Source organism: Heteronotia binoei, chromosome 2, assembly GCF_032191835.1.
Source record: "Heteronotia binoei isolate CCM8104 ecotype False Entrance Well chromosome 2, APGP_CSIRO_Hbin_v1, whole genome shotgun sequence".
In the NCBI taxonomy this organism is placed as follows: domain Eukaryota; kingdom Metazoa; phylum Chordata; class Lepidosauria; order Squamata; family Gekkonidae; genus Heteronotia; species Heteronotia binoei.
Window position 1 is genome coordinate 29,686,856 of NC_083224.1, and position 24,382 is coordinate 29,711,237.

At 47.6% G+C, this 24,382-nt stretch overlaps 1 protein-coding gene across 1 annotated transcript in view; it reads right to left on the reverse strand.

Annotated features, from left to right (window-relative positions):
- Positions 1-1,162: 1,162 nt before the first annotated feature.
- CIMIP1 (ciliary microtubule inner protein 1) overlaps positions 1,163-24,382 on the reverse strand; it is a 23,846-nt gene continuing 626 nt past the window's right edge. The window contains exons 2-4 of the mRNA XM_060233230.1: positions 20,257-20,338; positions 13,307-13,405; positions 1,163-1,495 (exon numbers count right to left, since the gene is read on the reverse strand). Coding sequence (XP_060089213.1) covers positions 1,340-1,495; positions 13,307-13,405; positions 20,257-20,338 — 337 coding nt within the window. The 3' untranslated portion in view covers positions 1,163-1,339. The remainder of the gene's footprint in view (positions 1,496-13,306; positions 13,406-20,256; positions 20,339-24,382) is intronic.

A 24,382-nucleotide genomic window follows, 5' to 3' on the forward strand; every position in this document is an offset into this window, starting at 1 on the left:
TGGAGGGTGGACTCTGGTGTTGTGCCCTGCTGAGGTCCCTCCCCTCCTCAAACTCTGCCTTCCCCAGGCTCCACCCCCAAAATCTTCAGGTACTTCCCGATCCAGAGCTGGCAACCCTAGTTTTCTGTTTCCACTTGTGCTGCTGGTTAAATGTTTGCAAGAGCAGGCAGGAGCTGAGACTTTCCAACACTACTGCCCCAAAGCATTCCTTGAGCCCCAAAGTGGGTTGAACATTGATCTCCATCTCTCTTTAGATCCCAAACTCAAAAGAAACTATCCATAAGCTGCCATGCTGTTTCAGCAGGCCGTGACAAGAGAAGTCCAGGCTTTTTTTCTTCCACTTCCAGTCTTGTTCTTCTTTCTCCCCCTTCACTTCCCTCACTACTTTCCTGTTCTTCCTTCCCTATACTCTGGTTTCTCTTCTCTTCTTCCTTCCCTAAGCATTTCAGCCACACGAGGCTTACAGCCTGTCTCAGGAAGGGGAATCTCTGAATCTATTGAACATGGATTTTGGCTCCCAAGTGTTTTACAAAATGAGAACACCGAGGTAGGGTTGCTAGCCTCCAGGTGGTGGCTGGCGGTCTCCCTGGATTACAACTCCTCCCCAGGCAACAGTGATCTGTTGCATCTAGAGCAGGGTTTCCCAAACTTTCCCCCTCCGTGGCCTGGTTCCTTCCCCGTGGTCTGGGCGGAGGATGCTCAGGGAGCGATACAGAGACTGTGTGCAGGCCAGGAGCTTTCCTCACCCTCTCTGATGTTTCTGAACATCAGAGAGGGACGGGGGAGGGCTTCTGACCAGCACACAGTGTTTGTAGCGCTCTCTGAGTGCTACAGACGGGGCGTGGGGGGCAGGGGCTGGAGTGCGGCACAGCATGCAGCGCTGAAGATAAATAGAGAGGGAGGGGAGAGGGGACTGTCAGGCCACCCCTGGTGACTCAGTATTGAGGCTTCCGTGGCCTGGTACCGGGTTGCGACCCTGCAAATGGGAAACGCTGATCTAGAGCAAATGGTTGCTTTGGACGGTAGACTGTATGGCATTATACCCCACTAAAGTTCTCCCCCTACCTAAACCTCGTCCTCCACCCCCCAAATCTCCAGGTATTTCCCAATCCAGAGCTGGCAACCCCTGGCTAGCATGAAAAAAGCAGCAAAGGCGTATACATTTGTCATATGCTGGAAATTATAATAAGATAGTAGTAAGACCTAGTGAACTTTAAGCAAAGGCACTGCAGGCAAAACGTATTTCAGCGCCATTGTTTCTGTATCAAGTGGGGGAGGTACTTGAGTTAACTAACAGAGAGAGAGAATGAGAGGGAAGCCTAGACATTACTTCTCAAGGTTAGTCGGTGGGCTCATTGGGCCACTTCAAGTCCTTGTAAAAGGCACCTTTGCAGCTTCTGATCTGATAGTATCGTTCAAGTTCCAGCCCTGGTACGGTCGATCTCCAGCCGATAAACCCCTGAGTTGTCTGAGGAACAGGAGGAGATGGCTCTATCTGCAATTGAGAAGGATGTAAGATATTTAGGGACTCGCTTGTTGGTTTGTTGCATTTCTCAGTATTTTCTCCCAAGGTGTCCTTGAACTACATTCAAGTGCGTGGCGATTACCATTCTCAAAAAATATTTATACACTGCACCGTCTGGCTCATATTGCTTGAGAGCTAGTCCAGACAAGCATCCGTTGCTGCAATAAAACCAAGAATCCATAAGCATCAAGATTACAGCAAACCATTAAGCAACATGAAGTCCAAGTTCACACTGCCTAAAATAATCATCCACGGACACCAGCAAATGACAAATTCTGATTTCAAATGGCAGCACCATCCTCCCAAAGGATAAGGCCACAAATAAGGGAGCAAATGCTAGAGGTAGGTGCATGTCAGATGAGAATGGCTGGCTCTGGAACACAGGGCCAGCCTGACTACTAGGCAAACCCTCGCGACCACCTAGGTTTTCAGATTTTTAGGGGCACCAAAAAGGTGAGAAGAACCTTCCACCCCGCTTCCCTTGGGGGATGGGCTGTGCTACTCGGTGGTAGAGCATCTGTTAGAGCATCAGTATCATAGCCACAGGTGGGTCTGTGGGGGCACTGCCCCCTGACTTCCACGTGAAGTCCCCTGACTTCCAACGGGCTGTCCGGGGCACAACCTGCTTTTTTCTTTTTCATTTTGCCATGGCTCAGCCAGTGAAGCAGCAGCAGCAGCTGGAGCTGGGGGAGCTGAGCAGGTCACAGTGCACTGCAGCAGCAAAAGCAGCAGGCGGGGAGGTGGAGGAAGCCGCATGGAATGGGCCAGAGAGAGGGGATGGATGGAGCTGCTGGCTGCAGAGTGCCAGCATGGGGAAGAGGGAGATGGAAGGAACCCCCCCGCTTGCACGCAAGGTGCAGTCCCTTCTTGACTCCAAAGTTTTAGGGCTGGCTGCCTCAACCTGGCCACATTCAGAGCCTCCAGCTTTCACCCCTACCTCAGAAAGCTTCAGAGAAGCGGCAAGCAGGTGGAAGTAGCCATGTAACAAAAGGTGCCAAATGGAATGCAACCAAACTTGGGGCAGGCAGTTCTGTAAACAAGGTGTTACTGATAAAAAGGCCCTGTCCCCTAAGACTAGCTATCTCACTGCCAAAGAAGGACTTAGGGTTGCCAATTTCCAGGTGTGGCCTGGAGTTCTCCCAAAATTACAACTGACCTCTGGAGTATAGAGCTCACTTCCCCTGGAGGAAATGGCAGCTTTGGAGAGTAAACTCTGTGGAGTCATAGAGCTTTCTCCCTTTCCCAAACTCTTCAAGCTCCACCACCAGATTTCCAGGAATTTCCCAAGCCAAGGTTGGCGATCCTATGAGATGGATGGCCTTTAAGGCTGCAATCCCAAGAGCACTTTCATGGGAGTAAGCCCACCTGAATAAAAGGGTACTCAGTTCAATAACATGGTACTAATTTCAGTAGATCTAAAATACTTTAAACAACCCCCAGGGCTTAACAAAGATATTAGTTTCCTATCTCACTACACATGCTAATGTCGTTCAGTTGTCACATCTGTTTGTAAACTTTTATGCTACTCTGCTTTATTGACAAGTTTTACTAATCACCTTAATCAAATTTTAGCTATATTTGCTGCTATTGACAGGTTTTACAAAGTGCTTAAATCCAATTTTAGCTCTAATTGGCCCTTTCTGGCAACATCCTCCTGACTTGCTACCTATATGTAATGATTGGTGACTTCTCTTTCACTGTATCTGAAGAAGTGTGCGTGTGAGTGGAAGCTTATACCCAGAATAAAATTTTGTTGGTTTTAAAGGTGCCACTGGACCCAGACTTTGTTCATTAATACACTGATTGTTTATATTCAAAAGAGACTGTTTCGTGTAAAGAAAGAAAGTGTTCTTTCCAGGTTTAAATATATGTCCCTAAAGTGACTGAGGAGATTTCTGACCACAATAGGATTTAATTCTAAAAAGTGCTGAATTAATTGGAGTGTTTCATTTTGAGAGCGCTTCCACAAGAGACACTTCAATCAATACTTCAGTTTCCCTTGACTGCATAATGAATATGCCACCATTTAAAAAACAACACACACGAATTTGCACTCCTTGAAATGCCGAGCAGCCATCTTCAGCAAAGATGCAAAGACAGAAACTGCACATCTACCAAATCTGAATTAAGAGTGGCTGTTAAGCATCATCACCAGCTCAAACAGCCCCTGTGAGAGAAGCAAAAAAGTCTCCTGTACTGTCACTTGTGAGAATCCTACTCTAGGAATCTTGGCTGAGAGTCGCAGATTTGCTTATGAGTTAAGTCCTTTGGAGAATTGCAGTTGTTTTTCGAAAGCAGAAGGTAAAGGTTCCCTTTGTCAAAGCATTATGCTGAGACCTAGAGATCTGGAAACATGACTACACAGCACTGCTGCTTTTCTCACATCTCCCTGGATTTGGGGACAGGCCTGCTCACCCAATGGAAGTCAGGGAATATGGGGGATTCACCTTTCCCCAGTACTTTTCTGTAGATGTCGCAGGTGCCACCCACCAAGTAGAAAACTACGTGTGCAGGTGAACTGACCGTCACTGTGTTTGGAACAGGCACTTACATATATAGCACAATAACTGGATGTAATGCTAAAAAAAAAGCATAATAAGCTAACCAGACAGGTATTTCCCCCCAGGTGATTGATTCTCTTGCCAGAACTTCAGAACAGGTTACATCCAGGTGGGCAGCCATGTTGGTCTGAAGCAGCAGAACAAAGCAGGAGTCAAGTAACACCTTTAAGACCAACGAACTATTCAGAATGTAAGCTTTCATGTGCATGCACACTTCTTCAGACGAGGAATGAGGTACAGTAAGCAGAGCTACATATAGCTTGTGGGGTTTAGAATGCAAAGTGGTACCTTCTGGGAAAGAAATGCCCTCATTTTGACCCAGGCTTATTAGCAATAGAATAATTAACATTCTCACATTCTGACATGTGATTGTTTTATTGGTTTCCTAAGCATTGCAACCCAGATCAAAGGTTTTCTGAATTTGTTAATTTTACTATTCTGCTATTGGATTTTAACTTTGTACCACTTTGAATTCTAAACCCCACCAGCTATATGTAGCTCTGCTGCTTACTGTATCTCATTCCTTGTCTGAAGAAGTGTGCATGTACACGAAAGCTTACATTCTGAATAAAAGTTTGTTGGTCTTAAAGGTGATACTTGACTCCTGCTTTGTCGAACAGGTTACAGTTATATGAATTTAGGAAGATACTATGGAGAGGTCTCTATGGGATGGCGTCCAGACTATCATTTTGTGAGGCTGCAAGAATTTCTACCAAAACAATTTCCCTCCCTTCCCCCTTCCGCAGCAGCTAAAAATGCTCCCCAAATTCCTATTTCTGGGAAACAGGGAGAACCCCAGGAATAGGATCAGAGGTACATTGGGCTACCACAAAACAGGCCTGTAGCCACAGAGGGGCCTGTGGGGCACTGCCCCAACTTCCAGGGGGCCCTCCAGAATGCAGCCTGCCCCCCCCTTTTTTTTGCAGGAAGAAAGCTTATGAGAAGTGGCAAACCTTACAGTGGCATTGGCCTTTTTTATTGCAATCGCACACTGTCTTGACATTTTCAGTGAGTTATCTACCACGACGCCAAGATCTCCCTCTTGGTCAGTCTCTGCCAGTTCACACCCCATCAACTTGTATTTGTAGCTGGGATTCTTGGCCCCAATGTGCATTACTTTGCACTTGGCCACATTAAACCTCATCTGCCACGTTGACACCCACTCACCCAGCCTCAACAGATCCCTTTGGAGTGCCTCACAATCCTCTCTGGTTCTTACCACCCTGAACAATTTAGTGTCATCTGCAAACTTAGCCACTTCATTGCTTACTCGCAACTCCAAATCATTTATGAACAAGTTAAAGAGCATGGGACCCAGTACTGAGCCCTGCGGCACCCCACTGCTTACCGTCTTCCACTGCAAAGATTGCCCATTTATACTCACTCTCTGCTTCCTATTAATTAGCCAGTTTTTGATCCACAAGAGGACTTGTCCTTTTACTCCATGACTCTCGAGCTTACTAAGGAGCCTTTGATGAGGAACTTTATCAAAAGCTTTCTGGAAGTCAAGGTAAACAACATCTATTGGGTCCCCTTTGTCACCCCCTCAAAGAACTGTAACAGGTTAATGAGGCAAGATCTTCCCTCACGGTACCCATGCTGAGTCTTCCTCAATAATTTGTGTTCATCAATGTGCCTACTCATTCTGTCCTTGGTAATGGTTTCTACCAACTTTCTTGGTATTGAAGTCAGACTGACTGGCCTGTAATTTCCCGTATCTCCTCTGGAACCCTTTTTAAAGATGGGGGTGACATTAGCTACCTTCCAGTCCTCAGGAATGGAGGCAGATTTCAATGAAGTTGTTTTCAAGCAGCAGTCTTCCAGAGTCTCTGGCGGGCCCTTCCCATCACTGCCACAGGAGGTGGCGGCGGCTACAAGCACAGCCAGATTCAAGCGGGGATTGGATAAACATATGGAGCAGAGGTCCATCAGTGGCTATCAACCACAGGGTATTGATGGAACTCTCTGTCTGGGGCAGTGATGCTCTGTATTCTTGGTGCTTTGGGTAGGGGGGTCAGCAGTAGGAGAGCTTCGAGTGTCCTGGTCCACTGGTGGACCTCCTGATGGCACCTGTATTTTTTTTTTTGCCATTGTCTGACACAAAGTGTTGGACTGGATGGGCCATTGGCCTATCCAACATGGCTTCTCTTAAGTTCTTATGTTTTTATCACCTGCTACCTGATCATTTCCACTGGAAATGCTGAGGATGAAACCTAGGACCTTCTATATGCCAAACAAATTGTTTTACTACTGAGCAGTGGCTTCATCTATGGGATGGGAAAGAATTCTTAATTCCTTTGAAAGTCTAGTTTAATGTAAATAAAAGCGGCTGTCAAAGATAGCAGGGGGGGGGGGGAGCTCCAAAGGCCGAAGCTCCCTCTTCACCTTGACTTCTGTGCTTATTTTGGCTAAGCCCTCTCCGCAAAGCAGGCTGAAAGTGCTCTCTGATGTATCGCTTTAACATCTGGGGGCTTATTCAGCAGAGAAATACGCAATTTTTCTTTCTAGTTTGTTCTGCTGCCAGAGTCCTTTTTGCTTTGTTCCTCGGCCAAGACTGGAAAATGTGTGTGATATCTAGGCAAAGAACTTCCTTTGGAATAAGCTCCTCTTCTTTCTTTCTTTTTCTTTTTTTACTCCTTGGTGGTACATGCCACCCACGGAGCCAAACAATGGGGGAAAAATGATGTTCTTCTGATTCCAGGCCATAGAACACAAAGGCGTCATGGATTCCTTTGCCTGACTCTTCCAGAGGAATGGGTACATTTCATTCCCACAGGAGTGCACAGAAGGGTATAATCTCAAATGTCAGGTGTTGAAATGCCTCAAAAGATGTACAGTTCCAAAACGAACTCTTGCTTTTTGTGTCTTTTGATGGGCAAGCCGTGAGTCAAGGGCAGCGGGTTTCCATCCAGACTTCCATAGTTTAATGACTACCAATTCAGCTGTGATCTAAAGGAGGTTTTTTGTGTGTGTGTGTGTGGTGAAAGGGACGAAGGCATCTAGACAGCAGTTTCCTAGTTATGGAGCTTCTCCAGCTGTTTTTTTTTTTTAAAAAAATCTCTTGTCTTGTAGATTATGAAATCTTAAAAAGACACGAGTTACCAGTTCCAACTGGCATTTTTGCCCTAGAGCATGGATGGCCAACATTTGTATTCTCAAGGACTATTCTACTTGCCAGGAGTATACTTTGCCGCACAAAACAGCTCCTTTTGCAATAACGTTGGTGCCCAAGCTAGCCCTACCTGGTCAGATCTCAGAAACTAAGCAGGGTTGCCCCTGGTCAGTATTTGGATGAGAGTCTACCAGGGCTTTTTTTGAGCAGGAATGCACAGGAACACAGTTCCGGCTGTCTTGGCATAAAGGGGTGTGGCCTAATATGCAAATGAGTTCCTGCTGGGCTTTTTCTACAAAAAAAGGCCCTGGAGACTGCTAAGGAATACCAGGGTCATTATGAAAAGGCACGCAACGGCAAACCACCTCTGGATGTCTTTTGTCTTGGGGGTCGCCATAAATCAGCTGTGACCTGACAGCAAGGAGCCGGGAAAGGTAGCATTGGCGGAATTTACAATGATGTTGCACGGATACTTTTAGCGTGGCCAGGGCTATGCAAACAAAATACAAAGAGATGCAACAGTAAAGTGTGGAATATGCCCTTTCACAACTTTGGAAAACAAATTCCTTTATCATTTTTTAAAAAATCATACCGTGATTAAAAATTTTTTAGCAGGGACCAAATAAAATTATTTCATGGGGTTGCAGCCCATCAGCTTCTCTTGATGCCCTCGATTTGTAGTATCTTGGTAGAGGGAGAAAAAGTTCTCTTTGTCAATTCTTTCCACCACAGTTACAACAAAAGGCCACACTCACCAGTTGCTGCGATTCTCTAAGCCTGAGGCAGCCCCATGAAGCAATTTTATTTGGTCCCTGCTAAAAAATTTTTTAATCACTTGGCTACATGGTGACTAAAGCGAATCTCCATATTCAGAGGCCGTAAGCCTCTGAATCCCAGAGCCAGGAGACAACATCAGGGGAAGGCCTCAGCCTCTATGCCCTGTTGTTGGTCCTCCAGAGGAACTGGTTGACCACTGCACGAAACAGGATGTTGGATCAGATGGACCACTGGTCTGATCCAGATGGGCTTTTCTTTAAGTTCCTGTGTTCTAATGCTGGCTGAGGTGACATTTTTGTGCAGAAATGGGACATTTCAGATTAACTACCTGTAATGTACTGAAGTTGGACACGTTCAGATGGCAACATGCTTTATTAGCGAGTACATCACAAAGACAACATGGCAGGGCTGGGTCCCCTGTTATATACATTTCCCGGAACAACCTTCTTCCTGGTCAGGTGGCGGGCTGAGTTCGTCCCTTCCAGGCACTGCCCACAGGCTTGCTGTGCTGTACCTTCCGGGACGAACGCCAGACACAACACTCCTCCCCCCCCCCCAGTTCAAGATACATAGTCTTTCAAATGAGCGGGCGGCTGCCACTCTCTGTTTGACCGCCGATGTTCGATCTGAGGAGCTGGAGCTGCTGCCTGGGGTTCTGTAACTGCTGGTTCCTTGCTTTGGAGCGCGGTCAGCAGAGCGTTGTCTCAAGCCTGCGGAGGTATCTCCCCCCGCCCTATCACTGTAAGGCTCCTCCGTCAGCAAACCCGGCAGGGTTGCTTCTTGAGGCAGTCCTGTGCTCTCCCCGTTCCCCCTGGCCCTGCTGGTTCCTCCAGCAGGGTGCAGTGGCGAAGTTGGTCTATGTGTCTGCGGAGGAACTGCCCCCCTTCTGACGAGACCTCGTATGAGTGGGACCCGTTGAGCCGCAGCACCCGAGCTGGTATCCACTTCGGCCCGCTTGCAAAGTTCTTGGCATATACTGGATCCCCTGGAAAGAACCCCCTAGTGGCCTCCCTGGTCTTGGGGGAGCTGCGAAGGTCCAGGGCCCAGTCAGGGTGTAGCCTATCGAGCCGGGTGGTTAACCTCCTGCCCATGAGTAACTCGATGGGGCTTACACCAGTAGCCAGGTTAGGGTTGATCCTGTTCCCAAATAGGAAGGCAGACAGTGGGTGGTCCCAATCCCCTTGAATTATGTGACCCAGGGCCTCCTTTGTTGTGCGAACTATGAGCTCTGCTTGGCTGTTAGTTGCAGGGTGAAAGGGAGCAGACCATATGTGGCAGATGAGGTACCTATTCTGGAATTCCTGGAACTCCCGCAAGGTAAAAGCGGTGCCGTTATACATCACTATAGTGTCAGGGATCCCATGGGTGCAAAAAATGCTTCGTAAGGCTCTGACTGCGGCTGCGGTGGAGGTGGAAGCAACTGGGATGACCTCCAGCCACTTTATGTAAGCATCCACCAAGATAAAGAATATTTGCCCCGGTATGACCCCGCGAAATCTAAGTGTAGCCGGGACCATGGCTGGATTCCCAGCAGTGAACGGGGGCACTGGGTGGAGTTGGCTGGGACTCTTGGCAGGGCGGGCACCTCCTAACCCACCTCTCTATCTCTTCATCCATCCCTGGCCACCATACATAGATCTGCACAAGAGCTTTCATATGCAATGTCCCAGGGTACGTCTCGTGCAAGGCTTTGAGCACTTGCTTCCGGAGTGGGGGAGGGACCACCACTCTGCTGCCCCACAGAATATACCCTTTGTGTAAGGAGAATTTCTCCCGGCAAGAAACAAAAGGCCTGAATTCAGCGTCCAATTTGCCCGTGGGCCAACCCCTCCCCACCCAGTCCGAAACACATGCAAGGATGTGGTCTCTAACCATGGACCTGGCTACCTCAGCAGCATGGAGGGGCTGCTCCGGTAGAGACTCCAGAAGCATCATGTGATGGACTGGGGCCAGATTGGTGTCCATATCCTGCAGCAGAAGGGTGTCTGTGAGGCCCATTGCCTTGCCAGGGTGGTAGACTAGCTTGTAGGTGTAGAAGTTGAGGAACTCGTTCCACTGCAGGACCTGCTGTGACAGGATCTGCGGCATCTGGCGGTCTGGGGCAAGTAGGCTGAGCAATGGCTTGTAGTCTGTGGCAATTGTGACGCGCCTACCATACAGGTAGTCGTTGAATTTGAATATGCCCGCCATGATTGTCAATGCCTCCTTGTCTATTTGGGCATAGTTGCGCTCAGCCTGGTTCAAAGTCCGAGAGTAATAGCCCACGGGAACCTCTCTCCCATTTCGGAGTTGGTGGCCCAGGACGGCGCCCAGTTCGTAAGGGGAAGCATCACAGGCTAAAATCATGGGGAAGGACTTGTCAAAATGGTGGAGTACCTCATTTGAAACCAAGATGTCCTTGACCACCTGGAAGGTCGCGGCCTGCTTTTCCCCCCAGACCCATGGGGCGCCCTTATCTAGGAGTCTGTGTAGGGGTTCGGCCAGGGCTACTTTGTGGGGCAAGAATGAGTGGTAAAAGTTCAGGAGCACCAAAAAACTTTGAAGCTCCGTCTTGCAAGTGGAGGGCAGGGCCTGAACTATCGCCCTGGTCTTGTCGGCCGTTGGGTGAATTCCCGCAGCATCCACCACAAACCCCAGGAACTCCACCCTTGGCACCCCAAGTGAGCACTTCTCCCGCTTCACCTTGAGACCCGCATTCTGGAAATGGCGAAGCATCTCTCAAAGGTGGCGGCAGAACTCAGTGGCATTGGGTGCCGCTATCAAAACATCATCGAAAAAGGGTTGTACTCTGGGAATCCCTTTAAGGAGAATCCATTAAGCTCTGGAAAATTCCCGGAGCCACGCTGACCCCAAATTGTAGCCTCCACACCTTGAAAGCACCCCGGTGCGTAATGATGGTCTGAGCCTCAGCCGTTTGCTCATCCACCAGAAGTTGTTGTTATGCTTGTGTCAAATCCAACTTCCCGAAAATCTTAGAGCCGGCCAGGGAGGCGAGGACATGGCTGACCACTGGAATGGGGTATAGGTGGTCCTGTAGTGCTTTATTAATTGTGCATTTGTAGTGTGCACAGATGCGCACGTCCCCATTCGGCTTGACTGGCGTGACTATGGGGGTTTCCCAAGTGGTGTGGGAGACAGGCTCAAGCACCCCCTGAGCCACGAGGCAGGCCAGTTTGGCTTCGATTTTTGGTTTAAGTGCAAACGGAACCTGCCGAGCCTTCAGCCTTAAGGGCCTGACCGTGGGGTCCAGCTGCAGCACGATAGGTGGTCCCTTGTAGGTTCCCAGAGCCCCATCAAATACTTCCGGGAACTCCTGGCACACTTGGTTGAAGATGTGGGCCTACATGTGGTCTGCCCCAACAATTTTGATGCCCAGGGGCTTAATCCAAGCCAATCCCAAAAGGGTGGTGAGTTGGCACTTCACCACAAGTATGTTCAGGGCCTCTTTAAAATTTTTGAACTCCACCCTAACTCTGGCTCACCCCATGATCTGCACCGGATTCTTTTGAAAGTCCCAGAATATGAACTCCGTGGGCCGGAGGGCTGGCCAGTTGTGGGGGCAGAGTTTACTAAGGGTCTCCTCCGAAATTATGGACATGGATGTTCTCGGGTCCAATTCCATCAGGCAGGGACCCCCTTCGATCAAGACCTGCACTTTGACCTTGTTGGGGGTGTCCAGGGGTAAGTTCATTACCTGGATGCTGTTTGAAGCCGTTGTGTGTGCATCTGTCGAGTCGTGGTGTGCGGACTGGTGCCTCCTGTTGGTTCTGGCCCTGCAAGCTTGGTCGATGTGGCCACTTTTCTGCAGCTTCTGCAAGTTGCGTTGCGGTAGGGGCAGTCATGGCGTTCATGTGGGTCCCCACAGCTAGCGCACTTGGTGCTTGGCTTCTCCATTGCCCGTGGTCGGGTTGGTGTTTTCAGCCTGCTGCACAGCTGGCAGTGAAGCTGGTGTGTCCCTTCCTCATCGGAGCCATCCGAGATCGAGGCAGTAGTGGCCTGGTTCGTGGAAGGGTTGGTGTGGATCTGTTCGAAGGTTGCCCGTCAAAGCGCTTTCACGAGGTTGATGTCCTTGTATGCTAGCACTTTTGGCACATTTTCTCCTCCTAGACGCCAACTGCGAAGTGGTCCAGCAGGATCTCTTCCAGGACCCCCGTGAAATCACATCTCAGAGCTAATCCATGGAGCTCCGCAAGATACTCGGCGGCGAACTCAGCATGTCTCTGCTGTCTCATGTAGAACGCGTGCCTGTGTGTGAGATGGGACAGCTGGGGCACCACGTGGTTCATCATCGCCTTGACCAGCTGGTCATAGGTGGCCCTTGTGAGGGTGGTCGGTGCAATGAGTCGCTTCATCAGCTGGATGGTCTCCACACCGCAGGAACTCAGGAGAAGCGCCTTCTTCTCAACCGCTGCCTCTATTTTGTGCAGCTCTATGTAGTAGTTGATCTGGTCCACCCATGATTCCCATAAGTTGGCCCGGGTGACATCGAATTCTGGTAAAGTTTGTCCGGGAGCAGTAGTCATGACCTGGGCCGCGGAAGCACTAGAGCTCGGAGCACTGTAGGCTGCTCTCTGCTCACTGGCATCCCATCCTCGTTGCCAGTGTAATGTACTGAAGTCAGAGACATTCAGATGGCAACATGTTTTATTAGCGAGTATATCACAAAGACAACATGGTGGGGCTGGGTCCCCTGTTATATACATTTCCCGGAACAACCTTCTTCCTGGTCGGGTCCAATCCTGGCCAGTTAAACTTCCCGCCACTGATCGTCACAGGCGGGCTGAGTCCGTCCCTTCCAGGCACTGCTCACAGGCGCGCTGTGCTGTACCTTCTGGGATGAACGCCAGACACAACACTACCCATTAAGAAAGTAGGGGTGAAAGTAAGTGGGTATGGGTTGGTGCAGAGTACTGGTAAGGAATGGCCAAAGTGTTACCTCTCATCTTCTGTTTTAGGTTCACCAAGAGAGAACCAGTCAGAAACACAAGTTACTTTTAACCCTGTGGGAAAGTGATCTGGGATATGCTCTTAAAACTTATGGTAACTCTGAATCCTGTGCTGTTTTTTCTCCCTGCAACTGCAGGAATGAGGTAACCATCCAGATAATCTATAACCTTTGTGTCCTATATCTAGACTCAGCAGAACTTCTAAAAGACGCTTCTTGTCTCAGGCAAGCCTCTTAAAGCAGTACTAATGATTTTGGTACCATTTACTTTGACCTTTACTTAAAGACCTGAAAATCAACTGATTGGGAATCTTTACGGGGCTTACCAAAGGTATATCTTTTTAAAATTCCAGAACCATTTTAGACGACCTTGCTTATTGCCTAACCTTTATATATTTCTCCACCGGTGTCACAGGTCGGATCCGCAAGTGTTCTGGAAGCGGGATCTTAGGTTTAGGAGGCTGCTTCTCTTCATCTTTTAACAACTAAAAAGAGACCATCAACACAATAAAATAAATTGGCACTTCAGGCTGAACAGTGTATTGTGATAACATTGTAATAGCTCATATCTGTCTAGATATTTATACTGTTCCCAGTGCAGCTGCACCTGATGACCTTGTACTTGGCATCTGATATGAGACTATTTATCATACAGCTTTGGATGCTTTTGTAATTCACCATTCATACAGGGAATTAATTTTCATTTTGAGGCTAAGAACAGTGGGGAGGACAGATAAGTGCTCTCAATTAAAGGACTGAGAAGTTGACTCACTTAACTCCAGACTAATGTCTGAGCATAAGTACCTACTAAATAGATGTACGGCCAGAGAACTGTGTAACAGGAATTTCAAATGCAGCAGGCTTCTATGAAGCAAATAAATCACAGTTCAGGGCATAACACGCTTACCAGGAGCCTGCCTTCAGCGGGCAGACCTCTACCCTCCACTTGAATCTCCCGTCCACAAGAAACTGAGGAGCAGAAGGGAAAAACAGACCCAAACAGTCACTTCATGTCAATCTCTATGATAAAGACCATAAAGATTGGTGAAATTCCTAGAATGTCAGCCCAAAGGGTGGAGAGAGGCATTTGGGGAGTTTTTGATGTGATGCTGTAATGTCTCAGAAGAGTGACATACTAGGCATTTCCCTGATTTTCATGGTCATCACCTGGAAGAGACATTACAGCATTTCCAAATGCCACCCTCTGCAGCACTGTCCCCCTAATAACTTGACATTTGCTGAGCCAGTGCTGGCAGCCCTGGGGCATATGTAGGTTTGCCAGCACAAGACTGGCAACAGTTTGGAGACTAATGCGGGTAGGGGGTTTACTGGTGACATAATCAAAATGGGTAGCGACTGTCTGTAGCAGTAGAAAAAGGCAAGAGTCCTGTAGCACCTTGGTGACATCATGACATCTCTGGCAACACAGTGATGTCATTTCCAATGTAGCCAAAGGTGATGCCACAACACGGAAAGTTTGCAAGCATCAACATGCTGCTTTTTATTTTATATGTTACAAAAAATATTCTCAATTGATGTGAGCAGTGTAAGACTTCCCTCTAAACTAGGACAAAATTCAAGTCCATTAGTACTTTACAGACCAATGAAATTTTCCAGAGTATAAGATTTTGGGACTTAAAGCTCAATCTGTCAGATACCACCGGTATCTGATTTTGTCAGTTGTTTCAGGTGCTAGTGAGCTCAACTTTTGTTCTGCTACTGCAGACAAACATAGCTACCAACCTGAAACTGTCCTCTAAGCCAGTGGTGGGATTGAAATAAATTAACAACAGGTTCTATGTCCTAATGACCATTTTAACTATACCAAAAGATATACCGAAAGGTAGTTTAATAATTCACGCATTAAATACCGCAATAAGAACAGTAAAAGAGGTAAAGACAACTAGATTATGTTTAAAGAAAGATTTATTGAAGATATTTCCATATTGGGAGTTCTGGCCCTCACATTTAAAGGGACGGCACACCTTTTCAATGCCTTCCTTTCATAGGAAATAATGAAGGATAAGGGCACCTTCTTTTGGGGCTCATAGAATTGGACCCCCTGGTCCAATCTTTTTGAAACTGGGAGGGTATTTTGGGGAGAGGCACTACCGTCCTCCACTGTGAAGACTGCCCATTTATACTCACTCTCTGATTCCTATTACTCAGCCAGTTTTTGATCCACAAGAGGACCTTCCTTTTACTCCATGACTCTCAAGCTTTCTAAGGAGCCTTTGATGAGGAACTTTATCAAAAGCTTTCTGGAAGTCAAGGTAAACAACATCTATTGGGTCCCCTTTGTCCACCCCCTCAAAGAACTGTAACAGGTTAGTGAGGCAAGATCTTCCCTTACAGAACCGATGCTGAGTCTTCCTCAATAACCCGTGTTCATCAATGTGCCTGCTCATTCTGTCCTTGATAATGGTTTCTAACAACTTTCCCGGTATTGAAGTCAGACTGATTGGCCTGTAATTTCCTGGAAATCCTCTGGAACCCTTTTTAAAGATGGGGGTGACATTTGCTACCTTCCAGTCCTCAGGAACAGAGGCAGATTTCAATGAAAGATTACAGATTTTTGTTAGAAGATCCACAAGTTCAACTTTGAGTTCTTTCAGAACTCTCGGATGTATGCCATCCGGACCCGGTGACTTATTAGTTTTTAATTTGTCTATCAGTTGTAGGACCTCCTCTTTTGTCACCTCAATCTGACTCAGGTCTTTCAACACCCCTTCCAATATTAGTGGTTCTGGGCCGGGCAAACACTTCTCATCTTCCACGGTGAAGACGGAGGCAAAAAATGCATTCAGCTTCTCAGCCATTTCCCCATCCTCCTTCAGTAATCCTTTTACCCCATGGTCATCCAAGGGCCCCACTGCTTCCCTGGCTGGTTTCCTACTTCTAATAGTCACCTAATTTGACTGCCATTTGCAAAAAAACCAAACAAGCCCGACGCCCCCACAAGCGTTTGCAGCCAACAGACCTTCGCCTACTCATCCTTCCAGGAATGAAAGTGGGCGGGGCTTCCGGACTCCGCGAGCGCGCACGAGCGAGCGGAGCCCTTCTTTGCCGAGGGGCATGCCGCGTCTGGTAGTCTTTCGAGCCTCCTGCCCGCTGCGCTACCGAGCGCAAGGACTACGAGTCCCAGAAGGCGCCGCGGTGGATAGCTTGAGCTGCTTTTTCCTCGGCGCCTGGGTTTTAATCACACGTGGGAGTGGTGAAGCTGGAAGGGGCTGGAGGGAGGGAGACGCAATTCCTGGCAGGGTGCACGTCTAACTTGTTCGCTTGGGCTTTTTTGCAGTCTGGTGGGGAAAAGAAACTGGTGAGTTTTAGGCACTTAGAGGGGAAAGTCCCCGTTGATCCGAGGGCGCCCGACCAACAAACGGTTCTATAGAACCGATAGCACATTAGGTAACGGTTCCATAGAACCTGTGCGAACCTGTTGAATCCCACCACTGCTCTAAGCTCTGTTCCTCAGAACAAATAACGAGTGCAACAACCATACCTTTTAGACCACAATGCAAAAAATAAAGTTGCCTTATATTGAATCAGACCTTTCGTCCATCAAGGTCAGTACTGTCTACTACTCTGACTGCCAGCAGCTCTCCAGGGTCACAGGTAGGGATGTGCATTCGGTTCGGCCGAACTGTATTTACAGCCGAATCACCACTGATTCGGCTGTATACGGAATAGGCTGCAGCCGATCCCCATAGGCGCCCATTATACGGCAGCCGAATATGGCTCGCCGTATACTTACGAATAGCTATTCGTAAGTATACGGCTGTCAATTCAAAAGGCGGGAAAGTAGCTTCTGCAGCCTCAAAGGAGCTGCTTGCCTACTTTCCCGCCTTTAGTTGCCTTTTCCATAGCCTCCCTGGGATCAGGGAGGGGGGGAGGAGGAAGAGGAGCCCCAGCAGCCAATCCAAAGCATGCATTTGCAAAATGCATTGCAAATGCATGCTTTGCAGGGGTTTTTAAGGAGTCTTCCCGGCTGGACTCCTCCATTGCTGCTTTGTTGGTTGGTGTGAGAGATTGTGCTGCTGGCTGGCCCTTGGCTTCAGCTGCTGCCTGCTGCTCTCTCACTCAGCCTTACCAGACTTCCCTGGACTAGAGAAGACAAGGTAAGACAGTATTGGGGTTCTTGTTTTTATTTATTGTTGGTAAAAGGACTTTTTAAGACTAAGAGTCCCTTTACTTATCCAGATTTGGGTGGTGGTGGTCGTGGGGTAGCTTATTTGGGGTTAGGGGGTTAGGGGTTTCTGCTTGGGGAGGGGGCCTGGGGTGGGGGGTTTTGCCAATTTGCCCATATCTTAATTTAGTGAGAGGACTTTTAAAAGTGCAGTGTCCTTTTACTTCTCCTGATTTGGGTGGCTTGGATTTCTTGGGGTTAGGGTGAAGGGTTTTTTGGGGGGGGAGGGGTTGGCAAAGTTCCTGTATTGTTAAAAGTTTTTTTTTTACTGTTTTAAAAGTATTCAGTGTTTGATTTGTTGCTGCTGTGTTGTGCTGTGTTGCGCTGCTGCTGTTACTAATTTCCATTGTTTAAAAGGCCACTTTTGTCCCCCTTTTCCTGGTTCTGGTTTTAGGGGGGGGGGTGTTGTTGACTGATTTGGCCTGAGCTTTCTTATTGGTGAAAAGGCCACTTTTTTTAACACTTGGCTTTTTGTGATTCTGCTGGTTTTGTTTTGGTTTTTTTAAATTACCTCAGGTTGGTGTGGGGGTTAGCGAGGGTGTGTGTGGGCTGGGTCACTTTCTTGTTTTTATAGAGTAGATTGTGTGTTCTGTGGTAGGGAAGCTGGCACCTGGGTGAGAGACCCATAACCAGCAGGCTTGTTGTGGTTGGCCAGCTCTCCCCATGTTGTTTGGGGCAGGGCTGGAGAGCTGGCATCTGGGTTTTCTGCAGACCTTGAGCAGATTGTGTTTTGTGTGGCAGTGACATTGGCAACTGGGTTTATATTGGTTCCAGGCCTGCACTGCAGGGTTCATAGAGTAGATAGAGGGATGGCCCATAGGGTATAATGATGGAATAGGGGCACCCTCTTTGGGTGCCCCTGGAATGGGATCCCCTGGCCCAATCTTTTTGGGACTTGAGGGGGGGGGGGTTGGAGGGGAGAGTCCCCTGCAGGTCCCCTGCAAATTTGGGGGCTCTCCCTCAAACCCCCTCCCCTCCAGGTGGCTTCAAATATACCCTATTTGCCATTCATTTCAATGGCCCATAGGGTATAATAGGGCCGTATATTCGGAAATAGCCGCGCATCTACCGTATATGCGGCTATTCCGAATGCGGTATTCAGGAGTATACGGGGATTCCGAATCCCCCCCCCGTATACTTCCGAATCCATGTAAATCCGAATTTTTTTTTTTTTTTGCACATCCCTAGTCACAGGCAGAGGTCTTTCACATCACTTCCTGCCTGGTCCTTTTGACTGGAGATGCCAGGAACCAAACCTCAGACCTTCTGCATTTCAAGCAGATGCTTCACCGCTGAGCCGTGGCCCCTTCTTTATGGAATTAAATAAGCCAATTTTTAAAAAAGAAACTAAAAATGAGTACAAAAAGGAAAGGTATTTAAAAGAACAGGGAAAGATAAAGGTGGAGAAGGCGGAAGAAGTAAGCGGTGACTCATGAAAGCTTATTCCCTGCTGCAAATTTTGTTAGTCATTAAGGTGCTACTAGACTCGTGCATTTTTCTACTACACATATTTTGAGTTTGCAGGGCCAGGCTTTTGGTTTCAAAAGCAAGTGCATACCTCCTTACAGGGGTCATTTTGTAGAAAAATAGGTGGTGGAGCTCATTAGCATATGGTGTTTGCACAGGGGACCTTTCCTTTCCTTAGCATATGTCACCCCCCACCAGCCAAAAGCAGCCCGATGCAAAAAAGGAGAGCTTTGGGTGAGCGAGGCCTGCATGGGCTGGCTAGAGATCCAGCTAGTCCAAGCAGGCTTCACTTGCCTGAGGCTCTCCTGGGCTGCCCCCCTCCCATCAAAAGGCCAGGAAGTCACCCACCATCCAAAATCACATAAGAAGTGGAGAAGGGGTGGTGTGGGCTTCTCCAGGGGTTTATGAGGGCTGCTGGGGGCATGGCAAAGCCCCTGATGGCTGGATGGCTGCCAGCTCTCCTAATCCAGGGATTGTTATGCAGCTGCACCTACTATTCAATGGACAAGGTAGGTGGGGAGGAGGAGAGGGGGCCATCAGAAAGATTCAGAAGCTGTGCTCCTGTGAGCTGCTGCTGAATCTGAGGCCTGCCTCCTTAAACAGACAGGTAGGCTGGGCAGGGAAGTACATGAAAGAGTGCTCTGCTTCCAAGCATACAGGCAAAAATCTGCAAGCACTTTTTAAGCAGCAGATGAGAATTCTCTCCCCACCACCCTGTGCTTCAAATCCCTTTCACAACCTGTTTCCCCCTCCCATTCAGGATTCTAAGCACATTTCTGCACCAAGGTCAGTATGGCCTGCTCTGACTGGCAGGGATTCTCGGGGGTCTGAGCAGGCCTCGGATTCAGTGGGAGCTCACAGGAGTGCAGCTTCTGAACCTTTCTGAGAGTTCCACCTCCTTGTCCATTGAATAGTATGTGCAGCTGCATAACAATTGCTGGATGAGCTCCACCACCTATTTTTCTACAAAATGACCCCTAGGTCTGAGAGAGAAGTCTTTCACATCACCTGATCCCTTTAACTGGAGATGCTGGGGATTGATCCTGGGAGAGACTTCCTGCATGCAAAAAGGATGATCTACCACTAAGCCCACAACCTCACTTCAATGACTGTGTGTATTGCACATAATCTGTTTATTTATTTAACTGCTGCCATCCTGTCCACCTATTAAAACTGGTTCATTAGGGCAATTTATGAAGAATATAGAAATACAAACATTAAAATACAGTAAAATAACCTTACGCATGTATGTTTGTGCATATTCAATTATTCATCCAGGTCTGGGAAAAGGATTACACCGGGGTGGCCAAACTTGCTTAACGTAAGAGCCACATAGAAGAAATGTCAGATGTTTGGGAGCTGCAAGACATGAACATCAGAAGTTTGAGAGCTGCAAGGAAGGAAGGAAGGAAGGAAGGAAGGAAGGAAGGAAGGAAGGAAGGAAGGAAGGAAGGAAATAGATGGGGAGGGAGAGGTGGAAAGAAAGCAACTTTAACTTTAATTTATTCTCTAAGCTGCTGGCTGGCTTGGCTTGGAAAATTGATTTAGAGAGACAAATGCCTTCATCAAGCCAGCCAACAGGAAGGGGGGACTTGGAGAGCAACACAATATGTGTGAAAGAGCCACATGTGGCTCCTGAGCTGCCGTTTGGCCACCCCTGGATTGCATAGACGTCAACGTTACCTCTTCAATTGGGGTGGTGAGAAATCCCCAGTTTTTTGGCCATTTTCTAGCAGCTTCCCGTTCTATTTCAATGTGATCCTTCCTGATGCAAACAGGAAATAAAAATCAGAAGTCTGAATAAACCTTCCAGATTTTCACTTTAAAAGATCAGCTAGCACAGAGCACTGGAAGCAATCAGACACTTGTGCAAGCGGAGTGTCTTAAGGATTCCAGCCTTTGAAAAAGTACCAGATTAAAACTATTACAGTGTAGAAGGTTTGTGTTAAATTAGACAGAAGGACATGTTGTAAAACCTGAACACAGAACTTGCCATATGCAAAATGAAGTGCATGTAAATGAACCACTCAAGGCATTGCACTTGGGGGGGGGGGGGATGTAAGCCTTGGGATCCCAACTACAAGGCTGACTTTTAGAGTCATTAGTCTAAATGTATGCTATAATGATTCCAGACTTGATTGCAGGATACCGGGCTTCAAGTTCCCATTCTGCCATGTAGTTCAGCCTCAGGGCCGAGCATTCTATTACAGCCAAGCCTAGCTAACAGGATTTCTGTGAGAATAAAATGAGAAAGAAAGAACCATGCACTCTACTCTGAGCTACATGGAGGGAGGGTGGGGAAAATGTACTAGACAGAATGTAAGAAGAACCCTGCTAGAACAGACCAGTGGTCCATCTAGTCCATCATCCTATCTCACACAGTAGCCAACCAGTTCCTCTGGACGGTCAACAACAGGGCATATAATAATAATAATAATAATAATAGATTTTATTTCTACCCCGCCCTCCCTGCCTAGGCGGCTCAGGGCGGCTCACAACAATTAATACATTAACATAAATGATAAAACATTAAATTTAACAATTAAAATTAAACATATAAAAACCAGTTAGTTAAGTTAAAATACATAATTTAGTTATATTATATATATATCTGGCAGCAATAAAACTGTTCTGGCGCTGGTTCTGCCAGTTAAGGTAATATTAAAGATGGCGGTTCTATATAAGCCAAGGTCTGCCCCTAATGCTGCCTCCTGGCACTGGGATTCAGTGGTTGCCTCTGAACATGGAGGTTCCTTTTAGTCACCATGGCTAGAGGCCATTGATAGACCTATATTGTTTCCAGCTAGGCTTCCCAAACCTCCCGCTCTGGCGGGAGACTTCTGGGTTCGCAGCCTCATCTCCCCACTCTTCAAGTGGAGGGGGGAGGAGAACATACCTTTAGGCTTCATGTTGTAGAGCTCCTGAGCCGTTTGCAAAATGTCTGCCCCTTTAAGGCTGGGCAGGAAGCAGAAAGGGCTTCTGAGAACGGCCCCTCCCTTTCTTTTGCTTTTGTTTTCACAGGAAGTAGAGTTGTCCGGAGGAAGATCTGGTAAGTGTGTGTGTGTGAGAGGGAGGGGGCAGGGGATTCCCTAGTTTGGAGGCCCTCCCCCCCTTTAGAAAGCGTGTGGGGGGGAGGGAAATGTCTACTAGGCACTCTATTATTCCCTATGGAGAACGATTCCAATAGGGAATAATAGGAAATTGATCCGTGGGTATTGGGGGCTCTAGGGGGGCTATTTTTTGAGGTAGAGGCACCAAACTTTTAGTATAGCATCTAGTGCCTCTCCCCAAAATACCCCCCAAGTTTCAAAACGATTGGACCAGAGGGTCCAATTCTATGAGCCCCAAAATATGGTGCCCCTATCCTTAATTATTTCCTATGGAAGAAAGGCATTTTAAAAGGTGTGCTGTCTCTTTAAATGTGATGGCAAGAACTCCCTTGGAGTTCAATTATGCTTGTCACATCCTTGTTCTTGGCTCCACCCCCAAAGTCCCCAGATTTTTCTTTAATTGGACTTGGCAACCCTATTTCCAGCAATTCCTAGAGCTGCCCTACGCCATTTCCAGATTTTCAGCTAGGGTTGCCAATCCTCAGGTGGGGGCAGGGGATCTCCTGGTTTGGAGGCCCTCCCTCCGCTTTAGGGTCAACAGAAAGTGGGGGTGGGGAGATGTCTGCTGGGCACTCCATTATTCCCTATGGAAACTGATTCCCATAGGCATAATGGAGAATTGATCTGCAGGTATCTGGGGTTCTGTAGCGGCTATTTTTTGAGGTAGAAGCGCCATATTTGCAGCATATTATCTGATGCCTCTCCTCAAAACATCCTCCAAGTTTCAAAAAGATTGAACCAGGGGGTCCAATTTTATGAGCCCCCAAAGAAGGTGCCCCTATCCTTCATTATTTCTATTTTTAAAGGTGTGCAGTTCCTTTAAATGTGAGGCCGGAACTCCCTTTGGAGTTCAATTATACTTGTCACACCCTTGCTCCTGGCTTCACCCCCAATATCTCCTAGCTCCACCCCCAAAGTCCCCAGATATTTCTTGAATTGCACTTGGCAACCATATTTTCAACAGCGTATGCGACACCCTTGCCCCATTCCTGAACCTCCATGCATCACCACACATTTACATACAGAAACACACGCACACAGGGTCACTGCAACATGTCTCCTGTAGTAATGACACTTTCTGCTTACTGAAGGAATTATGAAGCAAGTTGATTTCATTTACTGCATGAGGCCTTTTCAAGGACTGCGGTGTGGGGGGGGAGGGGAATAAAAGCCCTGCAGCAATTTACAACATATTTACTCTAAAGTAATTATATTAAGCCATTGTTTTGCAGTAAATGATTGTACGGATCGTAACCTTGCTCTCTTAAGTTGTTAACAGCGTGACCTGCAAACCAGCCAAGATGAAGTACTTGGAGTGAGGCTGGAGATTTTAATGTACTCTGGTTTTCACTGAGCTGAGGAGGACGGTGTGCTGCCCAAGGAGCTTAGATTGCAGTTTTAACGGTAACATTATGAAGTAATTCTGGTTGCAATGGATTGTGACGCCCTGGTTCTTTAATTCTTTACTCTACCTGAGGGAAAAAAAAAATTTCCCCCCCTGCCTTTCACACTTGAGGGAGTGCAAAGGGTACCGAACAAATAGAACTTAATAGTGCCTGCTCATCATCGAAGCCAACGTATAAACAGACTCATTTATTCTGAGGGCAACTATCCTTTCCTTTTATTATTTATTTTGTTAATTTAAGCCATGAGCAATATCACAGAACGGGGATAACCTTGACCCAGTCACAGCCTCATCTGTCTCACAGGCAAAAATAGGACCACCTAAACTCTTGAGGGAATGGTCAGGATAAAAAGGGAAATAAAGAGGGGGGAGGGAATTGGCCCAGAATTTTATCCACTGAGGGTTGCCAGCTTTGGGTTAGGAAATACCTGGAGTTTTTTTTAGGGGTGGTGCCTGAGAAGGATGGGGTTTGGAGAGGGGAGGGACTTCAATGGGGTACAATGCCACATAGTCTACTTTTAAAAGTAGCCATTTTCTCCTGCCACTAGGCAATTGCCTAGAGCGCTGGCCTTCTGGGTGCGCAAAACTGGCTGCCCTCATGTGACTCAGTAACTTCAATGTGAGGGGGCGGCACCAGATGTTAGCCTTGCCTGGAGATCAGTTGTAAATCCCAGGAGATCTCCAGCCAGGGCTTTTCTTTTGCATATTAGGCCACCCCCCCCCCCACACACACAATGCAGCCAATCCTCCTGGAGCTTACAGTATGCCCTGTATTAAGAGCCCTGTAAGCTCTTGGAGGATTGGCTACATCAGGGGTATGTGGCCTAATATGCAAAGGAGTTCCAGCTACAAAAAAAGTCCTGTTTCCAGCTACCACTTGGAGGCTATCAGCCCTATTAACAAGGCTGGCCCTAGACTGTCTGGCACCCTAGGTGAGACTGGCACCCCCCCCCCCCATTGCACTGATAACATCATCAAGTCACATGGGGGGGGGTGCCCAATCGCCTAGTTTGCCTTAGTGGCAGGGCCAGCCCTGCCTATTAATCCACTTGATCATCACACTCCTAACAAAGGATTAATTTCCCAGATTTTATTTATATTTTAGATCCCAGGGGCTCCACTGCTGCTGGTCAACCCTGTAGCTCGCTGCACTTGCGATATTTAACAGTTCTCTCTTTCGCTATAACGGTTGAAGCAATAATGCATGAAGGAAGAGCAGTCTTCTTTTGCTGGTGGGATATAGACAAAATTAGATTTATAGCCAATGTCGTACTTTGCTTTTTCCCCCAAAAAC